The sequence below is a fragment of the Condylura cristata genome, unplaced genomic scaffold (assembly GCF_000260355.1).
Source record: "Condylura cristata isolate star-nosed mole 26May11 unplaced genomic scaffold, ConCri1.0 scaffold00028, whole genome shotgun sequence".
Classification (NCBI taxonomy): domain Eukaryota; kingdom Metazoa; phylum Chordata; class Mammalia; order Eulipotyphla; family Talpidae; genus Condylura; species Condylura cristata.
This window is the reverse complement of record NW_004567129.1, coordinates 27,266,719-27,292,923: the sequence shown is the minus strand read 5'-3', so window position 1 is coordinate 27,292,923 and position 26,205 is coordinate 27,266,719. Positions and strand designations below refer to the sequence as shown.

The 26,205-nt window shown below is 61.3% G+C and overlaps 2 protein-coding genes across 3 annotated transcripts in view; one reads left to right on the top strand and one right to left on the bottom strand.

The window, feature by feature from the left end:
* The first annotated feature begins 227 nt into the window (after positions 1 to 227).
* On the top strand, positions 228 to 8,420 carry DPF1 (D4, zinc and double PHD fingers family 1). The gene is made up of 12 exons (XM_004690585.1): positions 228 to 356; positions 1,666 to 1,826; positions 1,896 to 2,003; positions 3,223 to 3,350; positions 3,616 to 3,705; positions 3,973 to 4,051; positions 4,231 to 4,362; positions 5,200 to 5,250; positions 5,343 to 5,462; positions 6,473 to 6,585; positions 7,148 to 7,229; positions 7,315 to 8,420. Exons 1-12 carry the CDS (start codon positions 247 to 249, stop codon positions 7,383 to 7,385), a joined length of 1,245 nt encoding a protein of 414 aa, XP_004690642.1. The 5' UTR covers positions 228 to 246; the 3' UTR covers positions 7,386 to 8,420.
* A 2,086-nt stretch (positions 8,421 to 10,506) lies between these two features.
* Positions 10,507 to 26,205, bottom strand: part of SIPA1L3 (signal-induced proliferation-associated 1 like 3) — a 168,984-nt gene continuing 153,285 nt past the window's right edge. For both annotated transcript variants that reach the window (XM_004690584.2, XM_012730738.1), the window contains 6 exons: positions 21,870 to 22,035; positions 20,983 to 21,229; positions 18,333 to 18,476; positions 15,480 to 15,615; positions 13,756 to 13,837; positions 10,507 to 12,678 (listed from right to left, as the gene is read on the bottom strand). In XM_004690584.2, the coding sequence (XP_004690641.1) occupies positions 12,535 to 12,678; positions 13,756 to 13,837; positions 15,480 to 15,615; positions 18,333 to 18,476; positions 20,983 to 21,229; positions 21,870 to 22,035 (919 nt within the window). In that variant the 3' untranslated portion in view covers positions 10,507 to 12,534. The remainder of the gene's footprint in view (positions 12,679 to 13,755; positions 13,838 to 15,479; positions 15,616 to 18,332; positions 18,477 to 20,982; positions 21,230 to 21,869; positions 22,036 to 26,205) is intronic.

Below are 26,205 nucleotides of genomic sequence, written 5' to 3'. Positions count from 1 at the left end.
GGGGGGCCGCGAGTAGCCCTGCGGCTGCAGCCGCCGCGTGTGGGTGTGCACGGGAGTGTAACCCCGGAGGCCCGCGTGGGACGGGCGAGCGCGTGTGCGTGACGGCGCCTCAGCGCCCCCCCTTTCCCGCGGGGTCCCGCCGGCCCCCAGACTCGGGACTACCACTCCCAGCATGGCCCGGGCGGGCCCGCCCCGCCGCGGTGATTGGCTGTGACCCCCGAGCTCCCGCCCCCCGGGAATGAATGGATGGGCGGCCTCAGTGCCCGCCCGAGCGCTGGGAGGACCGACCCGGCGGGGACCTGCTGGGGGCAGGACCCGGGGAGCAAGATGGCCACGGTCATTCCCGGCCCCCTGAGGTGCTGAGGGTCGGCGGGGGGGCGGGGCGGGGACGCGGGGGACCTGCGAGGGCGCGGGTGTGTGCGTGTGTATGTGTGGCGGCTGGGGGTGGGGCCGATGGGGTGTCTCGGGGCTGTCACCGTGTGCGGAGCTGCGCGGGGGTGCGTGTGTGGCGCGGGTCTCTGGCGAGAATGGTGTCCGCCGCGCTGCTCTGCAAGGAGCGGAGGGCGTGGGGGGAACTTCGGGTCCTCCGCGGGGAGAGGGGTCTGCGGCGCGCCGCTGCCTCCAGGCTGGCCGGCTGCCTGGACCGGCCTGGGCATGCGGGGGTCTTGGTAAACTTGAGGGAAGCCCACACTACCTTTGTCTCGGGGTGTGGAGTGCGTGTCACCAGCGAGTGTGCGTTTGACAAAAGTGTGGATGTGTGTTTCAGTCCTTTTATTCGCTGCCAGCCTTCTGGGGGTCCTTGAGAGTGTCTGCACCTCCTCTGGAACGGCATGGCTTGTGCTGTGTATTTTGGGATACATAGATGTGCATGCATCTGCGTGTAAATTTGGGGGGGTCAGAGGTGGATGTGTCTCTTTCTGTGTGGCATGTGTGTGTGTATCTTTGTGCCTTTCAATATACAGCATCTCAGAGGTTGGTTTCTGTGTTGTGCATCTTGGGGAATACGCATGTGAGTCCTGTGTGAATCCGACTGCATTGTATAGTGGGTCCGGACGTAGTGTGTGTGCGAGGTTTGTGTTGTTCTTGGGTATGTGAGCGCATATCTGAGTAGTTTCTCTCTCTAGTTCTCTCTTCACATTTTGTATTTGCCTGTGTGTGTGGTGTGTGATGCCTGCCTGCTGTGTATCTTTGTGGGTAATTTGTTTATGTTGTGTGCCTTTGGCTATGTGGCTTGTGCGCAGAGGTAGGTGTGATCTGTTTCTACACTCTGGGACTTGGGTGTGTGTGTGTTTCAGTAGCTATGTGAGTATGCGTCTCTGTGAGATTTGTCTGTTTCTCCTTTGTGACTCTTGGGAGATTCCTCTCTTTGTGTGTGAATCCTGCACGACTGTGTGGTGTGTTTGTGTTTGGAGGCGTGCATGTGCTGCCGAGTCCTGGGGTATTTTTGTCTGCTGCTGGATTGTGTGTATCTATTCAGGGACTGAAGCTTTGCTTGAGCCCCAAGTTGGGGCTCTTGGGTCCAGGAGGGTAGTGGTGAGTTTGGAGGCGATGACCCACCCATTACCCAGTGCGGGCTGGGGGAGGGGTGCTGGCCTCGGGGCCGGGCCGGGCTGGGCTGGCCCGGCCTTGCTGACAGCCAGCGGCCGCTGCCCTCCCTCCTCGCAGCCTCGGCGAGGACTTCTACCGCGAGGCCATCGAGCACTGCCGCAGCTACAACGCGCGCCTGTGCGCCGAGCGCAGCCTGCGCCTGCCCTTCCTGGACTCGCAGACCGGCGTGGCCCAGAACAACTGCTACATCTGGATGGAGAAGACCCATCGCGGGCCGGGTACCGGCGGGGCGGCGGGGTGGGGGCGGCGGCTGTGCAGCCACGGTCTTACCGCCCTTCTCACCCCAGGTTTGGCCCCGGGACAGATCTACACGTATCCCGCCCGCTGCTGGAGAAAGAAACGGAGACTGAACATCCTGGAGGATCCCAGACTCCGGCCCTGCGAGTACAAGATCGGTGGGTGGGGCCGCGGGCCGCGGGGGCTGGGCGGTTGCCACCCCCAGGCTCAGCAGCCCGTGTTGCTGCCAGCCTGTGACTGAACATTCACTCTCCTCTGTTGGGGTGTGTCCGGGTGTGGCCCACGGAGCCCCCAGTTCTGAGTTTGGGGTTGCATCTTCCACCTGGACCCTGGGGAATTGGGGGGCGGAGTGGTGTCTGCCGTGTGTCTAAGTGTATCAGGTGCTGTGTTCAGCCTCGTGATTCTGATGGGTGCCTGTGTGTGTCTGGGTGTATTAATGTCCGACTGTAACCCTCTCCACTGGTATGGGAACAGACGTGCCTGTCTTTCCCAGGTTTCCCCAAGGTATCAGTGTATAATGGAGCCAGAGGGCCTATTTCTTTAGTGTCTGGTCTGTCAAGGGGAAGTGGCTCTTCCCAAGTGTGTCTGGGCATGTCAGGGTGTCCGGCTATGTCTTCCCAAAGATGCTTTGGGGTGTCTGGGAGAACCTCTTCCCACAGTGTCTGCTGTACTAGGTGTATTTTGCCCTGTGTGACCAGTGTCGACTGTTGTCACTTCCTGAACATGCTGGGCGCTGTCAGTGTCACTGGGCATTTCTCTTCCTCTGTCCAGGTGTATCCCTGGGACTGTGTGGATCCAGGTGGGCTGGAGTGTCCCCATGACTGTCTCTGGGTGTGTCTGACTGCCTCAGAGGAACTGTGTGTACCTGCCTGTGTCCAGGGGTATCCATCTGAGTGATTCTTTCTAGGTGTGCCTGTAGCTCCCCTGGGTGTGTCCAGGTGTCCCGAGTCTGGCTGTGCCGTCCCCGTGTGGGTCTGCATGTGTCTGATGGCCTGACTGAGTGTCTCAAGGATCTGGATGTTTCTTCCGTGTGTCTGGGTGTATCCAAGCATCTGTTCCTGTCTCTTCTGAATGTCTAGTTGTATCTGAGCGTCTGTCTGTCCCTCCCCTGTGATGTCGTGTACTCCATAGCACCCAGGTGTGTGGCGGGGGTCTCCCCCACGTATCTAGGTGGAGCTGAGGGCCCGGCCATATCACTTCCTCAGCGTGTCTGTGTGGATCTGAGGGTCTGTCTTCCCCGGGGTCTGGGCATCCTTCCCAGTGTGCGTGGTACAATCTTTGTGTCTGCGGCGGGTTGCACGCGGGAAAGCCTCTTCCCTCCTGCAAAGCACATGTCTTCCCACCTGGGCAGTCTGACCCTCAGTGACCTTTCCCCAGACTGTGAGGCACCCCTGAAGAAGGAGGGCGGCCTCCCCGAAGGGCCGGTTCTTGAGGCTCTACTCTGTGCTGAGACAGGGGAGAAGAAGATTGAGCTGAAGGAGGAGGAGACCATTATGGACTGCCAGGTAAGGCTACGCCAGGGGCCCCAGCAGCCCTGTCCCCCAGCTGCCATTCCACACACGCCATTTGTGCTCTGATGTCTCCCCTGGCTGCTAGGGCTTTGGGCATTCCCAAGTCTCCATCCTTCCACATTTCATGTGTTTGGAGCGCCTCCTGATTTGTCTTGCGCCCCGTGCCCGTGCCCCCAATCTCCAGCTCTGCCCAGAACTCCCCCAAGGCAGAACAATGCCCCCCATTCTCCTGAGTGCCATCTCCTTCCCTTCGTGCCAGAAACAGCAGCTGCTGGAGTTCCCGCATGACCTGGAGGTGGAAGACCTGGAGGATGACATTCCCAGGAGGAAGAACAGGGCCAAAGGAAAGGTATCTCGGAGGGGACCTCCTGGACCCGACCTCCCTCAGCGGGCACCGAGGCCGGCCCCGCGCCAGTTTCACCTCGCTCAATCCTCAGAGCAGCTGAAGGGGGAGGGCATTTCAGACCCATCTAACAGGCCCTCCAGGTTAGACCCCTTGTAAAGCACACCGGCTGGGGAGGGCGTCACACCTGTGCTGTGCTGAGGAAACAGAGCCCAGCTACTTGGGGCCTGCGCTGCCTTTCCACCCAGAGCACGACTCCCCGACTCCCCGCAGGCATACGGCATCGGGGGTCTCCGGAAACGCCAGGACACCGCTTCCCTGGAGGACCGAGACAAGCCGTATGTCTGTGATAGTGAGTCCTTCTGAAGAGGGGGGAGAGCCCTCCTGGCCCCTCCCTCCTGCTCTGGGCCCGGGGTGGGGGGGGTGGGGGGACGGCACAGGCCTGGCAGGGTGGGGGGGCGTGATCTGGAGGCCAGGGTGGCCAGGCCGCACCAATGGGGAGGGTTGACCCCCTCCCTGCTCGCTCTCCAGTCTGTGGGAAACGGTATAAGAACCGGCCGGGGCTCAGCTACCACTACACCCACACCCACCTGGCTGAGGAGGAGGGGGAGGAGAACGCCGACCGCCACGCCCTGCCCTTCCACCGGAAAAACAGTCATAAACGTGAGCAGGCAGGCCGGCCGCGGGGTGAGGGGCCGCGGGAGTGGGGGCCGAGGAGTCTGGGGGGGCACATCAGACATTTCTGGAAGATCTCCAGCTCAGCGGTCCCCTCCCCCACCGACCGTGGGGATGCTGGCTCTGGGTTGCCATGGCAACCAACCATCTCTCCCTCGCTCCCGGCCGGGCGTAATATTTCTGGGTCTGATTTATTGTTTCAATTAGAGCTCGGGGAGGGGGGTGATAGATGACTCCCCTCCCGCCCTGCTTCCCTTTCACCCTCCTCTGCTGAGCTTTGGCCCAGGGGCAGGGGCGGGGGCCTGGGAGCCCTTGGAGGCCGCCCAGGTCCGCCCCAGCCCATGTGCGCCCCGTGCCAACCTTGACAGCTGAGTGCTGGGGGAGGGGAGGCTGAGCCCGCCGAGAAATCCTCTTCCCGCCCACCCCTTGGCGGGACAGGGCAGTCTGTTCGTCTTACCCACTGCACACCCAGGCACCTCTGTTCTGAATTTTTCTTTGGAATGTCTGTTTCCGTACCAGAGCCTGCCAGTGCGATCTACTCGCTTTGGCTCTCGCTGGGGCTCAGCCGGGCTGCCGCCTGGTAGCGCGGTGTGAGCGGTGAAGCCGGGCCTCCTCCCAAGGCTGTATTCGCCAAGTCTCACCTAGTAAACGGGATGATGGGTCAGCTGTCTTCAAAGAGTGTGTGTGTGGGGGGTTGCTGAGGAAAGTGATCTGACCCCCTCTGGCCTCAGACTGGGGTAGTGACTTCTCCCCACCTTCCCCGCTCCTGGGCTGGGGCAGGGTGAAGCCTTGCGGGTGGTGAGAGCCCCTCTCTCTGTCCCCCAGAGTTTTACAAAGAATTGGCCTGGGTCCCTGAGGCACAGAGGAAGCACACAGGTAGGGACGCCTCCCTCTGCCGGCCCCCCAGTTCCGAGGCAGCCTTTGTCTGGGAGCCCCGCCTACCCAGCCCACGGCCCGCTGTCTTCCAGCCAAGAAGGCTCCCGACGGCACTGTCATCCCCAATGGCTACTGTGACTTCTGCCTGGGTGGCTCTAAGAAGACAGGGTGTCCCGAGGACCTCATCTCCTGTGCTGACTGTGGGCGATCAGGTGACACCCCACCTGACGTTTCTGGGGACCAGGGTGGGAAGCAGTCCAGACTGGAGGGTAGGAGGCAGGGCAGACTTGGGGGGCCCCAGGGCATCCCAGGGGCACTGTGGATAACCAGAGGGGACTGCCTCAGCTGCTGAGGACTGTGGGAACCGGAGTGGGGTCAGAGAAGCTGTGGAATGATGGGATGTGGTTGTCATGGCAATGCAGGTTAGTGGCATGGACTTACGTGGGCGTGGGGAGTAGGCAAGGTGGTTGCCAAGGCACTGTGGGGAGTGGGCTGCAGTGAGTGATGGCTCCCCACTGCCCGGGTGCTGCGGGCCATGACGCCTGCCCGGGAGCCGTGGTTAACAGAATGTGGTTTCCCACTGTGGGTCTGTGGGCACTAGACGGTGGTTGCCTCATCACGGAGGGGAATGGCCTGTGGTTGCACAGCTGGGCCCTGGTGAAATGCGGTTGTCATGGCAACAGGGCCCGATGGAATGGGTTCTGTGGCACGGGGCTGGGGCGCAGTACTGCCAGTTATAGTCTGTTGCTGGGGCACCCTGGGCCTTGGGCTTTGGCAGAACGGAGCTGGGGTGTGGGCGCCGGGCTGTGGAAGGCGGTTGCCATGGCAATATGGTGGAGAGATGGCAGTTGCCATGTTACTGGGGGTAACAGAACCGGTTGGCCATTCCGCTGTGGGTAGGGGACATGGTCACTCAGCCTGGCAGTGACCAGAACCTGGCTGTGCTGCCCTTGTGGGTGGCAGAAAGGGGGTTGCCACAGCATGGTGGGTAATGCCATGTGGTTGCCATGGCATTCCGGGAGCAGAGTGTGGTTGCCATGGTGGCCAGGTAGGAGACCAGTGACCTGGGGGTATGCTGGCACTGTGGGCGCCAGGCCCTGGTCACGGCAGCTCATCCAGCCTTGCGAGTTGAGCAGGGGGGCCCAGCCATTCCTTCCCCAGGGGCTTGTTGCCACCAGGGGCCCCGATGCCCCCTAACCACCTCCCTGCCCTCGGCCCCCAGGACACCCCTCGTGTTTACAGTTCACCGTGAACATGACCGCGGCCGTGCGGACCTACCGCTGGCAGTGCATCGAGTGCAAGTCCTGCAGCCTGTGCGGCACCTCGGAGAACGACGTGAGTCCCCCGCCGGCCTCCGGCCTGTCACCTCTACCTTGTCCAGCTGGGGCTGAAGCCTTTCCCTGGAGGCCCCTCCCCATGGACACCCGGGACGGGCATTGTGCTCTCTGTCGGTGTCTGTTAATTGAGCGCGGTACTTGAATTTTCTTCCTCTTCCTGACTCCCCCAAGCACCCTCCGAGGTAGGCACTCTGGCTCCCACCGCACTGAAACAGCTCAGAGAGGGGAAATGGCTCACCCAGGGTCACCCCACTAGGAAATGGCAGTGCTGGGACCCAGAGCCACGTGCGTCTGGAGCTGGTACTGACCACCTTAGAGTCAGCGAGTGTCCAGACAGCCTCACAGACCCCGTCTACAGGCCACAAGCTGAGTCCACGGGTGTCTGTTGGGCCCAGCAGGGATTTGCAAAGGTTCCACAAAGCCAAGATCCTTCCTGAGCCCTTGCTCATAGAAGGGTCCACCTCCCCAGCCCCTTGGACATAGCCCCTGCCCCAGCCCCCCACCCCGGTTTCTGGTGCCCGTACCCCCAGGGTGCCAGCTGGGCGGGTCTCACCCCCCAGGACCAGCTGCTGTTTTGTGATGACTGCGATCGGGGTTACCACATGTACTGCCTGAGTCCCCCCATGGCGGAGCCCCCAGAAGGTGAGTGACGGGGTGGGCATGACGTTGGGGGGGGCTGGCCCTGGGCTACCGACCAGGCCTGACGCCCGCCTCGCGCACCCCACAGGGAGCTGGAGTTGTCACCTGTGTCTTCGGCACCTGAAAGAGAAGGCCTCAGCCTACATCACCCTCACCTAGGCCCGGCCCTGGTTCACCTGGACCTCTGGGGTGGTGCTGCCTACCTGCCTCTGGAGCTCTCCTTTCTCCACCCTTGATGCCCCGCAGTGGCAGAGGAGGGGGGAGCCCATGCGGGGGCAGGGGCGCCCTCTTTCCTCTGTGCAAGTGGAATGTCTGCCCTGTGGGTTGGGGGGCCCAGTGGGGCCCCGCTCCCTCCCTCCTTCCCCATACCTTGGCAAATGGGCACCAGGGGCTTCTGCTCCCCTCAAAGCCATACCCCGCCTCTGGGCGGTCACGAGGGGTGGTGGATGCCAGCCGGGAGCATGGACACAGCCTTTTTCTAAAGAAAAAGTCAAAAAGTTAAAAAAAAAAAAAGAAATTAATATATACAGAGAGTCCTATAAGGCCTAGCTGGGTGGAGGGGCCCTGCGGAGGCATCTGTCTGCAGGCACCGGGCACCATCTCTGCCAGCTTCCAGCCTGGTGCCCCCACCCCCAGTTTCTGGAGTTGCAGCCAGCTGCCCCACCTCCCCACCCGAGGTGGGCACCACCCCTCATGCCCAGGGCAGGGGGTTGGGGTCACCCTCACCCCTCTTGGTGCCGGCCTGGATACTGCATGATTGAACCATGGTTTTGAACTCCGTTCCTGCTCCCTCCCCAGAGCCCTGCCTGTGCCCGGGCCTGCCTCGCTGGCAGCTGGGCTGGTGGGGCCAGGCGGGCCCTGCCCGGCGCCTGCTGGAATGAGAAGCACAGACTCTGCGATGGACTAGTTTCCTCCCCCGTCCCACCCCAGCTCCCCACCGGCCAGGCCGGCTCCTCCTGCCACCCTGCTGGCCATTTTTGGGGCAGCGAGGGGGCGCGGTTGTTTCTTGTGGTTGTGTGTGTTTGTTGTTCGGGTTTAAAAAAAAGGGAAATTGAGACTGCAAGTGGGGGAGGTGGCGGGCTCGGGGGTCCCCCCAGTCCAGGCGTACCCCTCCTTGTAGAAGTTTCCTTTATTGCCTGCCTCTGCTGTGAATTAACTTGTTCTGTGTATTAAACTGGGCCTGACCCCTCTGCCTGTGACTACCTCATTCTCCAGGCCGGTCTGGGGCGTCACCAAGAAGGGGAGATGGGGCCTCTTTGGGGAAGCAACTGAGGTTAACAGCTGGAGCTGGCCCCTACCTCCCCGTCCCTCCCCCTCTGCCCCTGCACCCCGCCTTTCTCTGGCTTTGTCCCAGCTCCTTCTTGCCTCACTGGAAAGAAGGGGGATGGGGTGGAGGGGGCTCCCACCCCGCCAGCTGTGGTTGCCCTGGCAACGGCCTGCTGCAGCTGCAGCGGGAAGAGGGAGGAGGGAGGACGGAGCTGGGGGCTGGGGGAAGGGAAGGGATGGGAGAATCGGGAGGCCCCTCAGGCCTGGGGCGGAGCACCGGGAGAAGGGGAGCACCTTCTCCTCAGCCCGCTACCTGGAGAGCCCGTGCCAGCCACTGGGAGGGAGGGAAGGAAAGATGGAGAGGGGCATGGAGACGGGGCACTGGGAGCATTAAGAGGGAGCCTGAGCTCTGGGTGAGGTGGGCTGAGGAAGGAGAGAACCAGGACACAGCTCAGGAGAGAGACAGATTATGAGAGTCAAATTTAGAGAAGGGGGGGCGGGGGCGAGGGAGCAGGAGAGAGCAAACAGATCTGGGGATGTAGATGAGGAGAGCCCCAGGAATAATGGGAGGGGGAGCCAGATTGGGGCAAACAGAAGGGAGATTTAGTGGGAGAGAAGACATAATAGTCATAAAAGAGGCAGACACCCTGGAGAGAGGAGGAAGGAGCTGGTGATTGGGAGACAGGCAGGCGAGTTGGACAGAGATGCCAGGAGAGGGCCAGGGTGTCACACTGCTGGGAAGGAGGCAGTCAGAGTCCAGCCCCAGAGACCTGCAGCACACCACGCCGTGGAAGATGGGCTCCAGGGAGAGGGGGACACCAAGAATGGGGGTGGGGGATGGGGGGGACAATAGAAAAGTCTGGAGAGAGGCAAAGGTCTCTCAAGGGTCTGGAGAGGGAATGGGAGAGATTGGGTGAGGAGAGAACTGGAGGAGGAGGGGGCTTTGGGGGAGACAGGGGGCCCAGGGAGCTGGAAACTGGGGCAAGGCGGCGGGGAGGCTGCAGGACACCTGGGGCCGGCGCACGCCTTGTGGGGTGTTGGAAGTTGGTGTGTGTCACAGGCGCCAGGAGAGGATGTGAGAACAGCTTGTTCTGTCTTTCTGTGCTGGTGGGGGGAGGGCAGTGTGAGCTGAGGATGGGGCCTCAAGCAGGGCAGAGACAGGGAGTGTCTGGAATACTCTAGAATTTTTGGGAGATGTGGAACTATCTGGTCCAGCTCCTCTGGAAAAAGGATATATATCCATTTTGGGGAAAAAAAAGTTTTTTTCTGTGTGTAGGCTGTGAATCAGAGAAACATCAAGGTTTAGATCAAGGATGGAAAACTCAACGGCAGGTAATGGATGAGGTGGCCCAGGGAGACCCCCAGGAGCCGGGGCCTTGAGCTTTCCAGGAAGAATGCAGAGATTTAAAAAATAAGTGCGACCCTGAGCCCCGGGTGAAATGGCAAGGGGTTCCCATGTCAGGACTTTCCAACCTGGTCCCAGCAGGGCCAGCGGCCCTGGGGGGGGGCCACTTCTCCACTCTGGGGGGGCTCACAGATGGGAGAGCCAGCCTGGAGGGTGTGGCCTGGGGGAGCGCCAGGCCTGGGGCCCCTCGGTTGAGTTTGGCTGGAAGGATAGTTCACCAAGCTGGAAAACTATTTCTTCATGGACAACCTCCAGATTTTCCCAAGGTGACCACTAATTCTAAAACCAAACAACTCTGGGGGGTCTGGCTGTCAGGCATCCAGTGTGTGCCTGATGAGGGAGAATTTCCCTCCTTCCCACCAATGGACACTTCACATTCTGAGCGCTGAATTCCTGTTATTTGGATTTCAAGGAAAGGAAGTTATTATAAGGCTGGTTCTTAGGGAAGTTGGGGTGTGTGTGGGGGCAGTGATGGTGCTTGGGAAAAGGAGGATAGGAACGCCCCGCCCCGGAATGTACCCCCTCTTCAGTCACTCCAGGCCACTGCCCAGCTAGTGAATGCACAAGCCATTTCTATGAAACATTTATTTCCTTTGAAACCTCCAGAAACATGCCAGAAAATCTCAAGACAGGGATAGAAAAAAAAAAAAAAAAGACAATAAAGAATAAAAAATCCAAATGAAATCAACATATGAAAAAAAAAATACCCTGCAGCTATCTTCAGTCATCAGATAGAATACCAATCTCAAATTAAATAAACTGGATTTGTTTTGCAGAGATCTTTAAAAAAATAACAGAAAACAAAACCAAAAATCATAATTTACACTTGTTAATGTACATGATTAGGTCCCCAAAATGATTCGAATGATGTGCAGATATGAGACAACTTAAAAAAGGGCCAGGGAGGGTAGGCTCCAGATTTGGGGGCTGAGGAGAGGGGGCTGGGATGGCCCTGGAGAACCTTCTGGAAAGGGGATCCAGGAAGAGGGGTGGAGACATCACAGTAGTTGGCCAGGGCTGAGGACTGGGCAGGCCCCACCCCACTGCCCCATCTCACAGCTGGGGTGAGGGACTGAGGTGCCAGGCGAGCTCAGGGCGCCTCTCACGGGACTACAGTGCGGCCAGGGCGGGCCGCTCCTCCCGCTCCGCCATTCCAGTCTGGCACCTCCCAGAGTGCCGTGTCCTGTTCCGAGTCCCCTTCCCTGAGGTTTCTGGCCCCAGAGAGAAGGCAATAGGGTCTCTGGACAAGGCCTGGGCTGCGTGGACTGGGCTCCTGGCCAGAGGGCGCGGCTCTGGGCCAGGCTGCCCGCGCCAGCTCCCTGGCCTGGTGCCTCCCACAGGGGCCGGCCGGGCCCACCCTGACTTGGTCCCTCTGAACTGTTCCTTCCGCATCCTCCCGCTGGGCCCCAGCCCACGGGGGACAGGCCTTGATCCTCAGCTTGAGGTTGAGGGAATCCACAGGCTGTGGCCATACAGACTTGTTCTGGCACAACTCTACATGAAAAAATAAATATATATATGTCTATATATATATATTTGTTTGTCTTTAAAGGAAAAAAAGTGTAGTACCACACCGGCTCGGCTGCCTGGCAAGCGGCCCCTTATTGCCTTTAGAGAACCAGCGTCTTGTGGGTGTTCGCAGGGCAAAGCGCCCCCCAGGAGCACAGGGGGTGTCCCAGCCGCTGCCACCTGGGGCCTGCAAGATAGGCTGAGAGACTTGTAAAGAGAGACAAAGCAGAAGAGGTGAAGGCTGTTTCTCCAGCCCTGACAGAGGGCTCCTGGAGCCAGAGCCCCTCCTGCGCCCCAAGAGGCCAGGCCGAGTGGGGGCAGCTGGCGGGGGAGGGGGCTGTGCAGGCTGGCGCCCGGCCTGGAGGGTCCGCTGCTCCGAGGCGGAGGGGTCCAGGCACCGTGGCCTCGTGTGAGGGGCTGCCAGAAAAAGACTGCAAAATGGTCTCGAGTGTGCAAGTCGTGTCCCCTCAGAGAAGTGGACTCCGGATGCTGGGATTTCCTCTGTCCATCCTGGGATCCCCAGGAAAAGAACTGAAACTCTAACAAAGTGCTCCTGGTAGCTTCTTGGAGGGGCAGGATGGGAAGGGGATAATGTCCGTGCTTGTAGGAGCTAGCGTGCACCAGGGACCTGGAGCTCAGGCCCCACTCGAGGCCCTCACCTCTCTGGGTGTGGGGGAGAAGTGACTTTCCATGCAGGGGCGTGGCCTCACGACCCAAAGGCTGTTGACGTGGTGAAGAAACCTGGTCTGTGAACTCCCGGAGTTGTGGGGGTGGGAGACTCGGTCCTGCCCTCCCCGGCCCTTCCTCAGCTTCTGATGGCTTTTGGTCCTAGGAAGAGGCTCGTTGAGGACAGCAGGGCAGCCCCCCGAGAGGGCTGTGGGCACAGCCCGGCCCCAGGAGCAGAGATGAGCAGCTCAGAGGAAGACCAGAGGCGGCGGCGCCCCGGGAGCAGACCGGGCTCACTGCCGGGGCCTCCCTCTGGCCCCCCGCCCTGGGGGTGTCTGTGTTCATGGGGGTGGCGGCGGTGGGGCCCTGGCTGGATTAGCTTGGTCACACCTGCCACAGGCAGAGGAGAGTAGGACCCAGCGAGCCAGGGTGGAGGGGCCGGGGCGCGGGGGCCTCTGCTCCTCAGAGCTCCTTCTTCTCCCTGCAGAAGATCTCTGCGAACTTGCGCAGCTGCTCACTGGCGGCCTGCGACTCCTCCTGCAGGCGCTGGTTGTTCTGCCGCAGGCTGGCCACCTCCGACTGCAGCACGGCCTTGTCCTGCTTCTCCTGCGGGACGGGGCGGGCATCAGCAGGCGCAGGGCAGGCTCCCCAGGGCCCCGCTCGGCCACGGCTTAGAGCCAGGCAGGCCGGCAGGACCTCGCCTCAGCTCACATTCTCCACAGCCGAGCGACCTGGGGCAAGACCTTCCATCTCTCTGGGCCCCGTTTCCTCAACTCTAAGTGGGGTGATGAGGGTTCCTGGGTTCATGTGCGTGGAGCTCACTGAACACAGCCTGACGCGGAGGCCCAGTGGACAAACATCACGGCTGCTCTCGTCACCATGCTGCCCCCTCACAGCCACCCTAGGGGACCGTCGTGCCAAGCCACGCACAGCCATCGGGGAGCTGGGGTGTGTGTGGGGGGAAGGGAGGAGGGCGCTGCCAAGCAGGCGCCTCTGCCTGTCCCGGGACACCCCCCACCCCGGCAGCAGCACGCCTGAAGGCGGTGACTTGTCTGAGTCACAGAACGTGAGCGCGGTGGGGGGCTCAAGTGGCTCCTGGGACCGGTGGCCCGAGACCTCACGCTGTGCTCGGCCGCCACGTAACTCCGAAGTAGATAAAGCAACACGCCAGAGCCTCGGCCGCCCTATTTCTTCTCACTTTTCTACACTCTGGAGGTGAGCACATGAACGATTTGGAATGTCGCCTTCCAGAGTTCCCTCTGACCCTCTGACTGTTGTGGGTGGGCAGCGTCTTTATTTTGAAAAGTCTGATACTCTAGGAGACGGTTTTGCAGTTTGCTTACCATTTTACCTGCGTGACCGTACACCTGTTAGTAACTGCAGATTCCCGTGGCCACTGTGCGTGGCGGCCCGGCCTGGCTCCCGCGGCCCGGCCCAGCGTGTCCTGCCCCCAGTGCGGCAGCGCACACCCTGCCCACGGGCCTGCCGGCTCGCATCTGTGGGACGGGGTCCCGCAATCGCATCTTGACAAGTGTCGCCCAAGGGCCCCCCAGGAAGGTCGGGGCAATGCGCTCCCCCTCCCAGACTGAGCCCGCCTGGTGTCAGTCTCACTCGGGATCACGCTCAGGGCTGGGTGGCCGCCGGGAGGGCCGGGCGGTCCGTGCAGAGGTGTGGCCGCCTTACCTTCTGCAGGTCCGTGTGCAGCTGCTTCAGCATCACTTCCAGCTGGTACACCTTGCCTGTCAGATCCAGGGGTGGCTCCTCGCTGCAAGGCAGAGGACAGGTGAGGCCCAAGGTCAGCATGGCCCTGGTCAGGGCCTTTGGGTTGGAGGTCTCCTGCCCTGGCTGAGGCCTGAGGGTGGCCGAGAAGCGAGGCCTGGGGAGGCCAGAAGTCAGCCCCCTCTGGCCAGCCCCTCATGCTTATGTTCGGGGGTTCCTTGCCCAAACCCACTGAGGGCACATCTGTGGATGAGGATGGGGGGCGACAGCTGTGTCTGCTCACCCTGAAGTGTATAGCCCTCACCCCCAAGACGGGCCATGTGCAGGCATCCGGGAGAAGCTCCTCCCAGGTGTGCCCACCTGGCTTGGCACAGACGCCTGCACACCTGGTGGCAGGTACCAGACGCGAAGCTTCCCACTCGGCACCCAGCAGGCCACTGCACTCAGGACCCGGCGTGACCCTGGGATCTGCTGCTGCAAGGGAAGGTGGGAAGCTGGGGTGGGGCAGGAGTGCCCCAGAGGCCACGGGCGCTGCCTCTTCCTCACCCAGTTCCTGGCCTCGCTGTGGTGGGGCCTAGGCTGTATACAGTGGGGCCACCTTGCTGGCGGGAGTGTTTTTTTTTTTCATTTTTAAAGATTGTATTCATTTCTGCATAGAAGAACTGGGATACAGGCCAGAGGTGCAGGTGGTGAGAGGATTCGCCAGGGACACCGTGGGGAGCAGAACAGGCAGATCGACTGAAACACACTGCCGAGGGGAGCAGCGGGGAGACTGGAGAGGTCTGCTGCGCCCTGGGGGTCACTCCCTGGTGTCTCCACCACTGCACACGGGTGGGGCGGGCGGAGTGTGAGGTGCGCGGCAAACACCGCATTCCCGTTCTTTCCGCTTTACTCCCCCGCAGGCGGGTGCTGTGGAACACCTGCACTGGGGCGAGAGGACTTGGGCGAGAGGACACGGCCACAGCCGCCCGCTGCTCCTCCCTCCCCGGGAGGCCGCTGAGGTGCCACTTGGGCGCAGCCACTGCTGGGTCCCGGTCAGCCCGCAGGGCGCCTGGCTGAGAGGCCGAAGGAGCTGCAGTGAAGGCCCGCCACACTCAGGGTTACGCAGAGGAGCCCCGGGAGCGGACGGGGTGGAGGCTGGGCCGGCGGGCACTGCTGACGGGCTCCCCAGAGTCGGAGCTGGGCCAACAGCGCGCTGGTTCTGGTTCTGGTTCTGGTGTCGCCTCCGCCTGACTGCAGGGGTGGGGCTGCCTGTGGCTGCAACACAGCCTGGGGACTAAACTGCACCCCTACGCGCTGGGGGGCCCACTCCAGGACGCCGCTGGGTGCCTGCGGCGGGGTCAGCGCAGAGCCCTGCGTGTGCGCCGTCTCCCTCCTCCCGCGGCCAGCGGCCTCTAGCCTGAGCCGGCACAGCGGCGACAGGAAACGGGACGGCCGCCCCGGACTGGGCTCAGTGGGGTGAACGCGGCCCGCTCTTTCGCTCTCTCGCAAAATACCTTATCGTAGGCAACATTCTGGGACCTCGCTTAATAAGCTGTGGAAGCTGAGGCTGCAGATGGGGTCTCGTGTCTCCCCAACTCTGCCAGGTCAGAGCGGACCTGCCAGCTCCCGCAAGGGGTGACTGGGGAGCTGACTCCGGCCCGCTGTTTCTCTTCCATTCCTCAGGCCCATTCCCGGGGAAACCTCACCTCATGGTGGGAGTGGTCCTGGGGGTAGGGGGCCCCCTCTCCAGGCTCAGGCGGCTGTGGACAGGGCTGTGTGCAGGCGGGGTGTCTGGGCTCAGCGCCGGGTCGTTGAGAGAGAAGAGCGAGACAGCTCTTTGCACTGCCAGGAAATGATTAGAGATCAAGACTGAGATATCCCATTTAGAGAGGAGGGGTGTGGGGTCAACAGGGCTCCCGACTCCTCCTCACACCCCAACTGACTCCCATGTCTCTCTCTGCAAAACTCCCCCAACTCCAGGCCACCTCCAGCTCTCGGGGGTTGGGGAGATCCTTGTCAAAACCCACTGACGGACACAACAAATCCCACCGATTCTGATCAAGCCTCAGAGGCGACGAGCAGTTTATACAAAATTCAGAGGCTCGAGAGAGAAGTTAAATGACAAAGTTAATGTGAGGAAAGAGCCACCCAAATTCAGCATTAATGACCTGATTTCAGCCACAAATGTTATTAAAAAAAAAAAAAAAAGGCCCACGTGGAGGGGGGATGCTGGGTGATGAGCACTCGGGGTTCATTATACTCTACTCCGAGAGCGCTGGTGAAGTCTCCTCAGCACACTGAAGAGAAAAGAAATCAGACTCCTGGGTCCCAGCTCTGGGGATGGGCACTGTCAGGCGATCTTTCCGGAATGCCCAGGACCGACTGGTCCTGGGCCCTCGGAGGACGGCTGCTTCCGTGGCCATGGAACAGCCAGACAGTGGACACTCAGCGTCAGGAAGAAGCAGCAGGGGCGTGTGCGCCCGGGGCAGAGGGCGCGGGGGACCGCCAGGAGCGGGGGCTCTGGCTCACCCTCGTGTCTACCCACGGCGACTCTCCCTAGCCACAGCGACCTCCATGTTCTGCCACGTTTACCTCCCCGCTCTTGACCCGAGACTTCTCCCTGACCAGGCGCGGGCAGACCGCCACACTTCAGGTCGCTTCTCCCAAACACAAGGCCACCTCCTGGACTGTCACGCCGGACTGTCGTCACTCAAGACATGTAACCCCTGCACAGCATTCCCTGGCAGGCATCACCCTGAATCGCCCCAGTTCTCAGACAATATCCCTGAAAGCTGTTGTTTTCTATGTGGGATCCAATACTGATCCTCGCTGAAAATGTTTGGCTGTGAGCAGCTGCAAAAACGCCCTAAAGCTGAGAGAAAAGTGTCCACCGTCCTCCCAAGCCCATCGCCAGTTTCATCAACTGCCAGCACTCTGGTCACCTCTCAGGCTCACCCTTCGCTTTTTAGACTTTGATCCCCCCGGCTGCTCCTCTCCTTCAGTTAAACTCCAAACCCAAGACCCAAACAGCCAGGGGAGGTGGGCAGGCACCGCTCGGGTGCGTGTCCTCCCCGGCTGCCCTCACCGCCTGGGCTCCTGTGGCCCTGTCCACTCCCTCCTGCCCTTCAAAGGCAGGAATAATTTGAGACGTCAGCAGAGTTGCAAAGACCACGTGGAGCGCTCCCCTCTCCCCTCTACCCAGCCTCGAAGAGCAGGCCTGGGGGAGGTGTCAGGGTGGGCCCACGGAGCTGCCCGCTCAGTGGCTGGGGACACGCTGCACCCAGTCCCAGGAGAGGGGGACTTCAGCTTCCAGGCTGTGTAAATGTCCTGCTTCTGTACTGTGTTTCCCGTCTCGGCACCAGCGATTCCACTGTGCTGCTCTGCTGACGTCTCCTCTGCCCCTCGTTTCTTCTCCATTTACTAATGGACTCCTCTTGTAGGGTCACGCTGGCCGCCTGCTATTCCAGCCGCCTCCCGGTGGCCACACCGCTGCAGCTTGGAGACGGGCGAGGAGGCGGCCTCGTGGCCCCAGCACCCGCCCTGCGCTTCTCCCAGGACAGTACCCCTTGCTCCCGTGTCCCCCACAGAGCGCGCTCTGGGACACGGGCCGCAGAATAGCTACCTGTCCTCTCTGCTGCCTGGCAGGGAGCCCCCAAGGCCGCCATTTCCGGAGCTGTAAGAGCAGCAGGAGCATCGGGCACCTCTTGCTCTCCTGAGCGGATCCTGGGCAGTCCCCAGCCTTGATGGGCAGAAGCCCTGCCCCACCCTCCAAAGAGGGGCGAGGGGCTGGAGTCATGAGGCATAGTAGGGGGTCGGGAGGGCTCCCAGGCAGGAGGCCACACCCACGGGCAGGGCGAAGCCCCCAGCTCACAGGGAGAGAAGCTCCTGCCGCAGGACCCTCCCAGCTCGCTGCGCCTCTCCCCTGCCTGTTCCGTACCCTTCATCACACCCTTGAATTAGATGGTAAGTGTGCTTCCCCGAGCTCTGTGAAGCTATTCCAGGGCTGGGGGGTTCCGTGAGCCGAGGGGTGTCTGATCCAGACTAGGAGATGCTCCTCGCTGAGGACGAATAATGAAGCAGAAGAGCATGTTTGTGTCTGTCAGAGATCACCGCGATCTCACCAGGACCCCGTTTCACAGAGCAGGAAACTGAGGCTTAGGGTGGTTAAAAAGCCACTTTCTGAGGGTCCTGGGGGAGCACACCCTGTTCTCTCCTGCCGGTGAGAGCTGCACACCACACCGGGGCTCCAGTGTTTTCCCCGAAAGCGGCAGAGTCAGAGGTGCAAGGCGCCCCGGCGCCCGCGTGGAGTCAGGGCGCAGCTGCCTTGCCAGGTCAGAGCGCCGGAAGCCTTCGCGTGCCTCCTGCCACGCCAACCTCGGTGTGCTCTGGGTTCCGGCGACGCCGACCGTGACGGCGTGTCGGATGCCATCGGCTGAGTGGCCTGTGCCCGACATGTTTCCCACAGTGCGGCGAGCGCCACTCGGGCTGCTTCTGAGCGGGCCCCGAGCCGCCACGTGAGTTCCCAACAGGACAGAGCGTGCGGCCGGGAGGGCGCCTACCTTCGTAGGCCTTGGCGGCGTTCACCAGGCTGGACCACTCGAGGCCGGCAGCTGTGTCGGGCAGGGGCATCATCCCGGGGTCCAGGCGCCGCAGGGGCCGGTCCCGCCCGTCAGCCAGCGAGAGTTCCGAGGCGGAGATGGTGGCTGGGTGGGGAAGCAGAGAGGGGCGAGGATGACAACGTGGGAGACACAGAGAAGTTACCACTTTGCTTTCTATGCCATTCCACGACATCCTATTGATTAGGTGACACACGCCAGGGGAGACACCCAGCTGGGTGGGGTGGCAGCGGCAGGGGTGTCGGTGTTTATCTGGGTGTCCGGGGAGGCCTTGAGGCAAAGGTGAGGTCTGAACGCAGCTCTCCGGGAGGCTGAGAGGGAGCGAGGGCGGGGGTGGAGGTGGGGGTGTGCACAGAGAAAGTGGTCCAGGGGACAGACATCTGGGGCGAAATCCTGGGCAGACGCTAAGTGGGATTGGAACAGGGGTGTGAGGGGGGTCGGTCGGGGAGTGGGGGCAGCTGGCCTTGGGTGGGGGCACCGCGAGGGCTTGGGGGAGGGGCCACGGGAAGGCGCTGAGTCGGGGAGGTGACCTGCCCTGTGTGACGGGTGCTCTCTGGCTGTGTGCGGGGGGGGGGGGGACACCGGGTGGGGTGGGAGGCCCAGGCGCCCCAGCCCCTCCGGAGGCGGAACAGACGTGAATGTGCGAGAGGGTCCCACAGGACGGAGCTGGTGCTGACTGAGGCAGAGGTCGCGGGATGGGGCAGAGGTTCGTTTTGCCACTGTGAGCTGGTGGCGGGGTGGCTGGCCACCCCTGGGGCTGAGGAGACGGCCAGGCTGCCGGGTAAACCATCGAGGGGACAGGCGCAGGAGGTTCAGCTGTGACGCCTGGCAGGGAAGCGACCCCGAAGCCCCAGCATGGGAGTGACGCCGGCATCTGCAGCAGCACCCCCGCTGCGGTCAAGGAGACTCAGGCGGGAAGGCGGGGTCTGGCTGGGAACTGGACAGGCTAGGACCCAGCGTGGTGGGGAAATCGGGACTCAGAGCCAGGAGCTGCCCTGCCGGAGTTCGCGCTCTCGCTGGTGGTGCCCCGGGACCGAATCCAAGGTCTAGGCCCAAGCCATGGGTTTTGGGGTCCGGGAGGCGCCTTACTCCTGCTGACTAGGCTGGGGGCCAAACTCGACTCAGGACAGACCAGCCTGTGAGCTCCCAAGACGCTCCTGGCAGGAACAGCCAGAAGCCAGCTGTCCTTCGGCGCTCACTGCCCGCCGCCTTCCGTGCACTGACCGGCCGGAGTCCCGACGACCCCAAGCAGCGGGTGCTACCTCTGCCCTCATTTTATAGTCCAAAGACTCAAGGCACAGCTTGGTTGTGGGGACCCGGGCCATCCAGCACTGGGGGTACGGGGCGAGGGAGCAGCTGCCAAGTGACTGAACGTCAGGGGACACCAAGCCCTTGGCCTCTGGTCCTCGGCTCCAGCTCCGGGAGCAGCTGTCTCTGCCCAGCGAGCTCCTGGGCGCTGCAGAGAGGCTCCTTGGCATGGAGGGCCCTTCAGTAGCGAGGCCGAGGCCCAGACTCTTCAGTTTGGAGGTGGGCTGGGAAGGGCTCTCGAGCAGGCCCGGGGAGCTGGAGGGCCACGGGCTCTGTGCTGAGGTAAGACGGGATTCTCCCTGGCACTGGGAGCTGGGGGAGCTGGATGGCAGAGGGAGGTGCTATGTGTGCTTTGTGAGACCTAGGGCCCTGGTCTGGGGGTGGTGGTGGTGGTCCTGATCCCAGGGGGCCTCTAGCTCAGCAGGGGAAAGACATTCACAAAAATGACGGCCCAGAGTGAGTGGGGCTGTGGTGGGCAAGCATATGGCAGAGGCAGCAGGGACAGGATGAGAGATGCCCCAGGGGCATCTGACTCAGAGTGGTCAGGGAGGGAGGACTTCCTGGAGGAGGCGGTGCTGAGGCAGAAAGGCAAGGCCCAGCTCGTCAGGGGCATTCAAATCAGCCTGTCTGTTCTCTGTGCTCGCCTGCTCCGCCTAGGTCCCTGTCACCAACCTGCACTGTGTGCTCAATGCCCGCTACGTGCAGGTTCTACAGACAGGGCACAAGGATGAGGGGCGAAGGGAGGAGGCACAGAGGGAAGCCTGGGGACTCCTGCTAAAGCATGGCTGCCAGGGGGCTGCGCTGTGGTGTGCTTACACCACACCAGAGCCCAGAACCTCATACCAGAACCCAGAATTTTTTGACAGGGGCTGTGTGTACAGTGCCCCCTTCCTGGGGGAGCTCAGCAAATATCTGCTGGGTGGATAGAGGGATGAGTGAGCCACCCCACCCTGCAGGAGTTGGCAGACCGGGGAGCATCAGGGAAGTAACACCTGCCATGAGGGTGCTGAACAGGTGGGGGCAGGGTGCCCAGGGAGTCAGGGCAAAGCCAGGTCCTCAGGGTTCCGGTGATGAGCACCCCTGCTCGATGCTAGAGGGGCTGATGTCCCCTCTGGTCTCAGGTGGTCCCCATCCAAGGGCGCCTGACTCTGGGGTGACCCCCAGGTGTTAGCGTGACTCACATCTCTTGTCCTGAAGCCCACATAGAGCCCCGTCCTTGCCCTCAGCTGACGGGCCTAAGCGCCAGGGCAGCCCCAGGCCCGCCTGCCCCAGGCTCCAGACTCACATTTCTTCTCTGGGAAGCCGTTGCCGGTGGCGGGGATGGTGTTGGGGCCCCCCCCAGGCGGGTGGGGGTGCTGGTGCTGGCGGCGGGCAGGCAGCGTGCTGGAGGGGAAGGTGCAGGTGCTGGTGAAGAGCACGTCGCTGGGCAGGCCGGGCTCCAGGCTGGCAGGGCTGGCGAAGCTGGGCTCCCGGCGCCCGCTGCAGAGACTCTCGTCCGACAGCGTCCGCTGCAGGCTCTTCTGCGGCGACTGCTGCTGAGGTGGGGGGGGGACACACGCGGGCGCGGTCACGGCCTGGCCCTGGCACAGGCCCCCGGGGCAGCTTCCTGTCCTGGGCATCTGTAGCTTTTACCCACCGGCACTCTTTTCTGCCCCTTTCTGGACAAAGCACCTCAGCTTTCCTGTGGGGATTCCTGCTCCCCACTTACTCACTGCTGACCTGGTTCTGGAAGCAACCCCACCCTCCTGCTCAGGGAAGGTGGTGTGACCCGGGCCCACCAATGGGGGCCAGTCGAGGACAAGGAAGACAGGGCTGGGGCTGGCGGGCAGAACCACGAGCTGGGGCCCCCGGGTGCCCAGAGTGCGGGTCGGGCAGAGTGGAGTGGAGCGTGCAGAGAGGGCCTGCTAGTCCTGCCTCTTTCCACTCTTGGGCACAAGGGCGGCCTCTCCCCGGGAATGTCTTCTCCACTTGGTCCCGCAGGGTGGGAGGGCGGGCTGCTTCCATGCTGGGCTCCAGGGAGGGCTGTGGAGTGGGGTTCTCGCCCACACCCCCGTTGCTTTATGCGGTGACTCTGAGGCCGGCCACCAAGTCACACACACTTCATGGAGGTGGCGGGGCTGGTGGGGAGGCGGGAGAGGCTGCCGCGGGGGCCCCTGAGGGTGGGGTACGTACTCCTGCCTCTCTCTCCTGCTCGGGCGCCAGGTTGTCCATGATGATGAGTTTCTTCAGGTCGTCCTCGATGGTGGACTTGTAGTTCTTCCGTGGGGAGCGGAGGTCCCGGAGGGAGGCTCTCAAACGAGGTTGCCCAAAGACGTTTTTCGTGCTGGTGTCCACTTGCCTGGAACGGGGGGTCAGTGTCACAGGGGCCTCGGGAACTTCTAGGTGCCCCTCAGCGCTGTCCTGACCCTGGGACCTGTTTCCCTGGGGGAGCAGCCGCAGCCCCCTCTCCCTCTCCTGGAGAAGGTGTGACTGCAGAAGACGACCCAGTTCATCCCATTCCCTCATCCCCAGAATTTTTTGGGGGGCGGGGGGGCACTCTGTGCCAGACCTGCTAAAGGCTCCTGGGATACATCAGTGAACACAGAGCGGAGTCAGAGAGACAGACGGTGAACAAATGAAGAGAAAGGGAACCCCACATGTAAGGTCAGGTGAGTGTCATGGAAGAGCTTGCAAGCTGGGGCCGGGGGCGGGGGGGAGCAGGCGCCTGCACCCAGGGCAGGGAGGGGCACAGAGCCCCATTTCCACCCCAGGTTTCCAGTGGGATCGCCACCCAAGGAGTCTGTCTGTGGCTCCAGGACATTCCAATCACCACCCTCCTCCTCAGCACTCTAGAGCCCAGCTGCCCTGCCTTCTAGAACACTTTGTGGTCTTCCAGCCATTGACACGGCCTGGGGCTAAGCAGAAGCTGGAGGTGGCAGGCCCAGGTCTGCGCAGGGCTGTGCTGGTTCCTGCCCTGGGGTCTGCAGTGGGGCACCACCTCTCACCCTCCTCTCGCTCGCTCGTCTGGGATCCGGCTGAGCTCACCGGGAGGCTGGGCTGGCGGCCAGGCACTCGAGGCCCGACCCACGAGGCCCCCGGGAAAGGAGGGCTGCTCGAGGCTGCTCAGCCCTCCACTGCCCCTCAGCCTGTGTGGGCTCCACCCCCACCCCCACACGCGCTCTCCCCGGGATCCTACATCCTCAAGCCTGGGGTTACTCAAGGCTTCCGCTTGCCTTCCGGGCATGGCTCGACCTTTGGGCTTAGTTCTCACATTCGCAGTGAGAATGGGGTCCCTCATGAGCTGCCACCTGCCCCGCCCCCACCCACACCTCAGCCAACATGGCCACCCTCATGGGTACCAGGTACTTGCTCCACAGCAGCTCTCCCTGGGAACCGGGGTTGCTGTCACCTCCACTGTACAGGAGGGAAACTGAGGCACAGGGAGCTCAGGCGACTCCAAGACACTTGTCCCCCGTCACAAAGCCCATGGGTGGAAGAGCTGGACTCTGAAAGGCCACGAGGCTGCAAGCGCAGGGGAGGCAGGGCCGTGCGGGCTGCCACGCGCCCGTCACAGAGATGGCACCAGGAGCGAGGCACAGCTTGGGGAACATAACCACACTTGGCTAAAAAAATATACTCTTATATGCAGAAAAAAATTTCTGGAAGAAATTATGAATAATGATTACCTCCGGGAAGTAGGAGTCTTATTAAATAAGGAGCTGGAAAAATGGGACTTTTACTTTTCATCTGATACCCTCCTGAACCATCTGAATTTATTTTCCCATAACCATGTGTTATAACAATCATCAGAATAAAAACTAGCTTAAAAAAACTGATACCCAGTCTCGTCGTTTGGTGACTAGAAAAGAAGTCTTTGAACCCACAAAGAAATAAAGTATCTTGGGCTCCTGCGGGTTTTGAAGTCTACATTTTCTTATTTTCTCTCAGCTGCCAGCCTTGGGATTTTAACAAAGGCAGGAAGAGAGGCTGGCAAGTTTTTTCTTGTCAGGTCATATTCCCCCCCAAATAGGATTCCGGGTCTAGGGCAGCTCTGGCTTTCTTGCTAGCAGGGACCGTTCATGAAAAGCTTTCGATACAAGAGACAGAGACGAAGAGAAGGAGAGAGGCGCACCCCCCACGAAGAGCAGAACGGGAGGGGGAAGGACTACCCCTCCCTTCTGATTCTGCAGTTCCCAGGCTCCCAGGCACAGGGGAGCATGTGGCTCAGTGCAGGGCTCCCTCGGGCTGCCCCCCCCTCCGGGAGGGGCCTGGTCTACCTCAGGAAAGGGGCTTCTCCACAGGCTCTCCTCAGGGAGGGGTGGAGAAAGACCTACTGAAAACTTTAAAACCCATACTTTCTGTGCCCTCGGAGATTTACTTCTTGGAGTGTGTCCTTCGGAAGGGCCTTCTTGGGTGCAAGAAGAACCAGCTGCTTCAAGGGGGCCTGGTGTGCGGCAGAGACTGGAGCGGCCAGAAGGGAAGGGTGAGGCCCCCAGGGAAGGACAGCGCCCGGGGAACAATACCCTGCAGCCTGCCCCACACAGCGCAGAAAGGGGTTTTTCCAGAGATGTCATATGGTGTGAGGTCATTTTCAGACAACAAAGCTCTACCCAGCTTAGCTCGGCCCACTGAAGTTCACCAAATTCTCCTCTCACAAGGTGGACACGGGGGGATTCTCTTTCAAAAAAGCTGGTTTACCACAGCCCACAAGGCCCCACCCTCCCTGCCCCGGCTCTCTCCTCCTCCCACACGGGCCTCCCGAGGTTCCTGAAACACACCAGGCATGGACCTGCCTCAGGGCCTTTGCACTGGCCCTTCCAGCTGCCTGGGGTGCCCAGGCAAGGTCCCCGTGGCTGGCGGCGTGTCAGCCTTTTGGCTTAGCTCAGTGCCGCCTCTCAGAGAGGCCCCCGCCCAGCCCAGGCGCGCTGGTTCACGCGGCACTGCGCTGCCTCTCCCCTCACTCACCTCAGCCGACACGCCTGGGTACCCAGGCACTCAGGGCCCACTCTTGCCACCTCACTGCAGTCTCCTCTACTCTACAGCCAGTGTTGGGAACAGGCCCTGCCACGCTCGCGAGCAGTTAAATATGTATCACACAGAACCCACCTTCCTCCCTCCCTCCCTCCTCCCATGACAAGCAAAAATGACTTTTATAAAGCAGAAAGAAAAGTACAGAGATATATCTAAAAGTCAAAAGAGGGCAAGAATTCCTTCCCTGCTCTGCTTAACTTGTATTCATCTGCTAACATCACCTTCCCACTCCCCGGGAAGACCCGGGACCCCAGGACACTAGAGGGGTGTTCCTAATTACTCTAAGCACAAAGCTCCAGAAGAAATCATGCCAGAATCTTCTCCCCCAACCTGCACCTCTGCACCCATCTCGCCTGCCGCAGATCCCACCACCTGACACTATTAATGACAAGTCTAAAGGGATAAAGTGTGATGGAATTCAGCGTGGAGAGTCAGACATCATTCTTTCTGGAAGGATTTTCCAATGTTTCTTCTATATTGCAAATTTAAACAATACTTTCAAATATTGCTAATTCCAGGTTAAAATACCAAACTGAACACAAGAAACTGAGCCAGCGCCTGGCCGAAACTTCCTTTCTTTCAAGCTCTCGGTCTCTGTAACTGCCAACACCTTATGACCTCTGAAGGCAAAACAGACAGTCTGCTAGAAAGCACGAGGTCGCCACGACACCTGGAGAGACCAGAGGGAGTGAGAGAGGCAGAGACAGGCGGTGTCCCCACTGCTAAGTAAGGGGGGTGGGAGGGACTCGCACACAGGCACGGGCTCAGTCGTGCCCGACTGGCTCTGGAAGGATGCACAAGTCAAACAGTGGCTGTTTCTGGGGAGGGCGGCCGCCAGGCTGGGGGCCGCGAGGGGCGAGGCTTAGCTTTCCCGGCAGACTCTCTGCAGCAGTTTGGCTCATGTTCCTTTGAACTTTTCAAAGCAGAGATACAGGACATCCGGATGGATAAGCCCTTTTCTTCAGGTTCTGGTCACAGGCTGGGTACAGTCCCTGGTTTGCCCGTTACTGTGTGGGTTTCGCCATGCTGTGGAATTAAACCACTTGCACTGGAAAGGTACACAGAGGCACGAACGACGGTGGTCTGCGGCGGGCACGGTGGCCTGGGCCACCAGATGGATGTGGAAGGCGACCAGTGGCTCCGCCTTGGCTGAGGCTGGTCCCAGCTGACTGCAGGCTCAGGCCTCCAACTGGGGCGGCTCCCTCGGGCCTGGTTAATTAAGCTAATTAGCACCACAGTTGGCGGCCTGAGCGGGGACTCTGCCAGTGAGGCTGGCGAGGACACTCGGCCAGCAGTGCATCAGGCTGCCTGCAGATTTCGCTGAAGAGGCCTGCAGGAGGGAAGCAGCCCCACTATGAGGTGTGCGGTTGGGGAGTGGCCTTCCCCTGCTCTCTGCAGCTGCTCCTCTGTGGAGCACCCCAATACCAGAGGCCAGACACTAGATGCCAGCACCCGTCAGCCCAGCCGATGATGCCTGGCACTTCAACATGCTCACTGC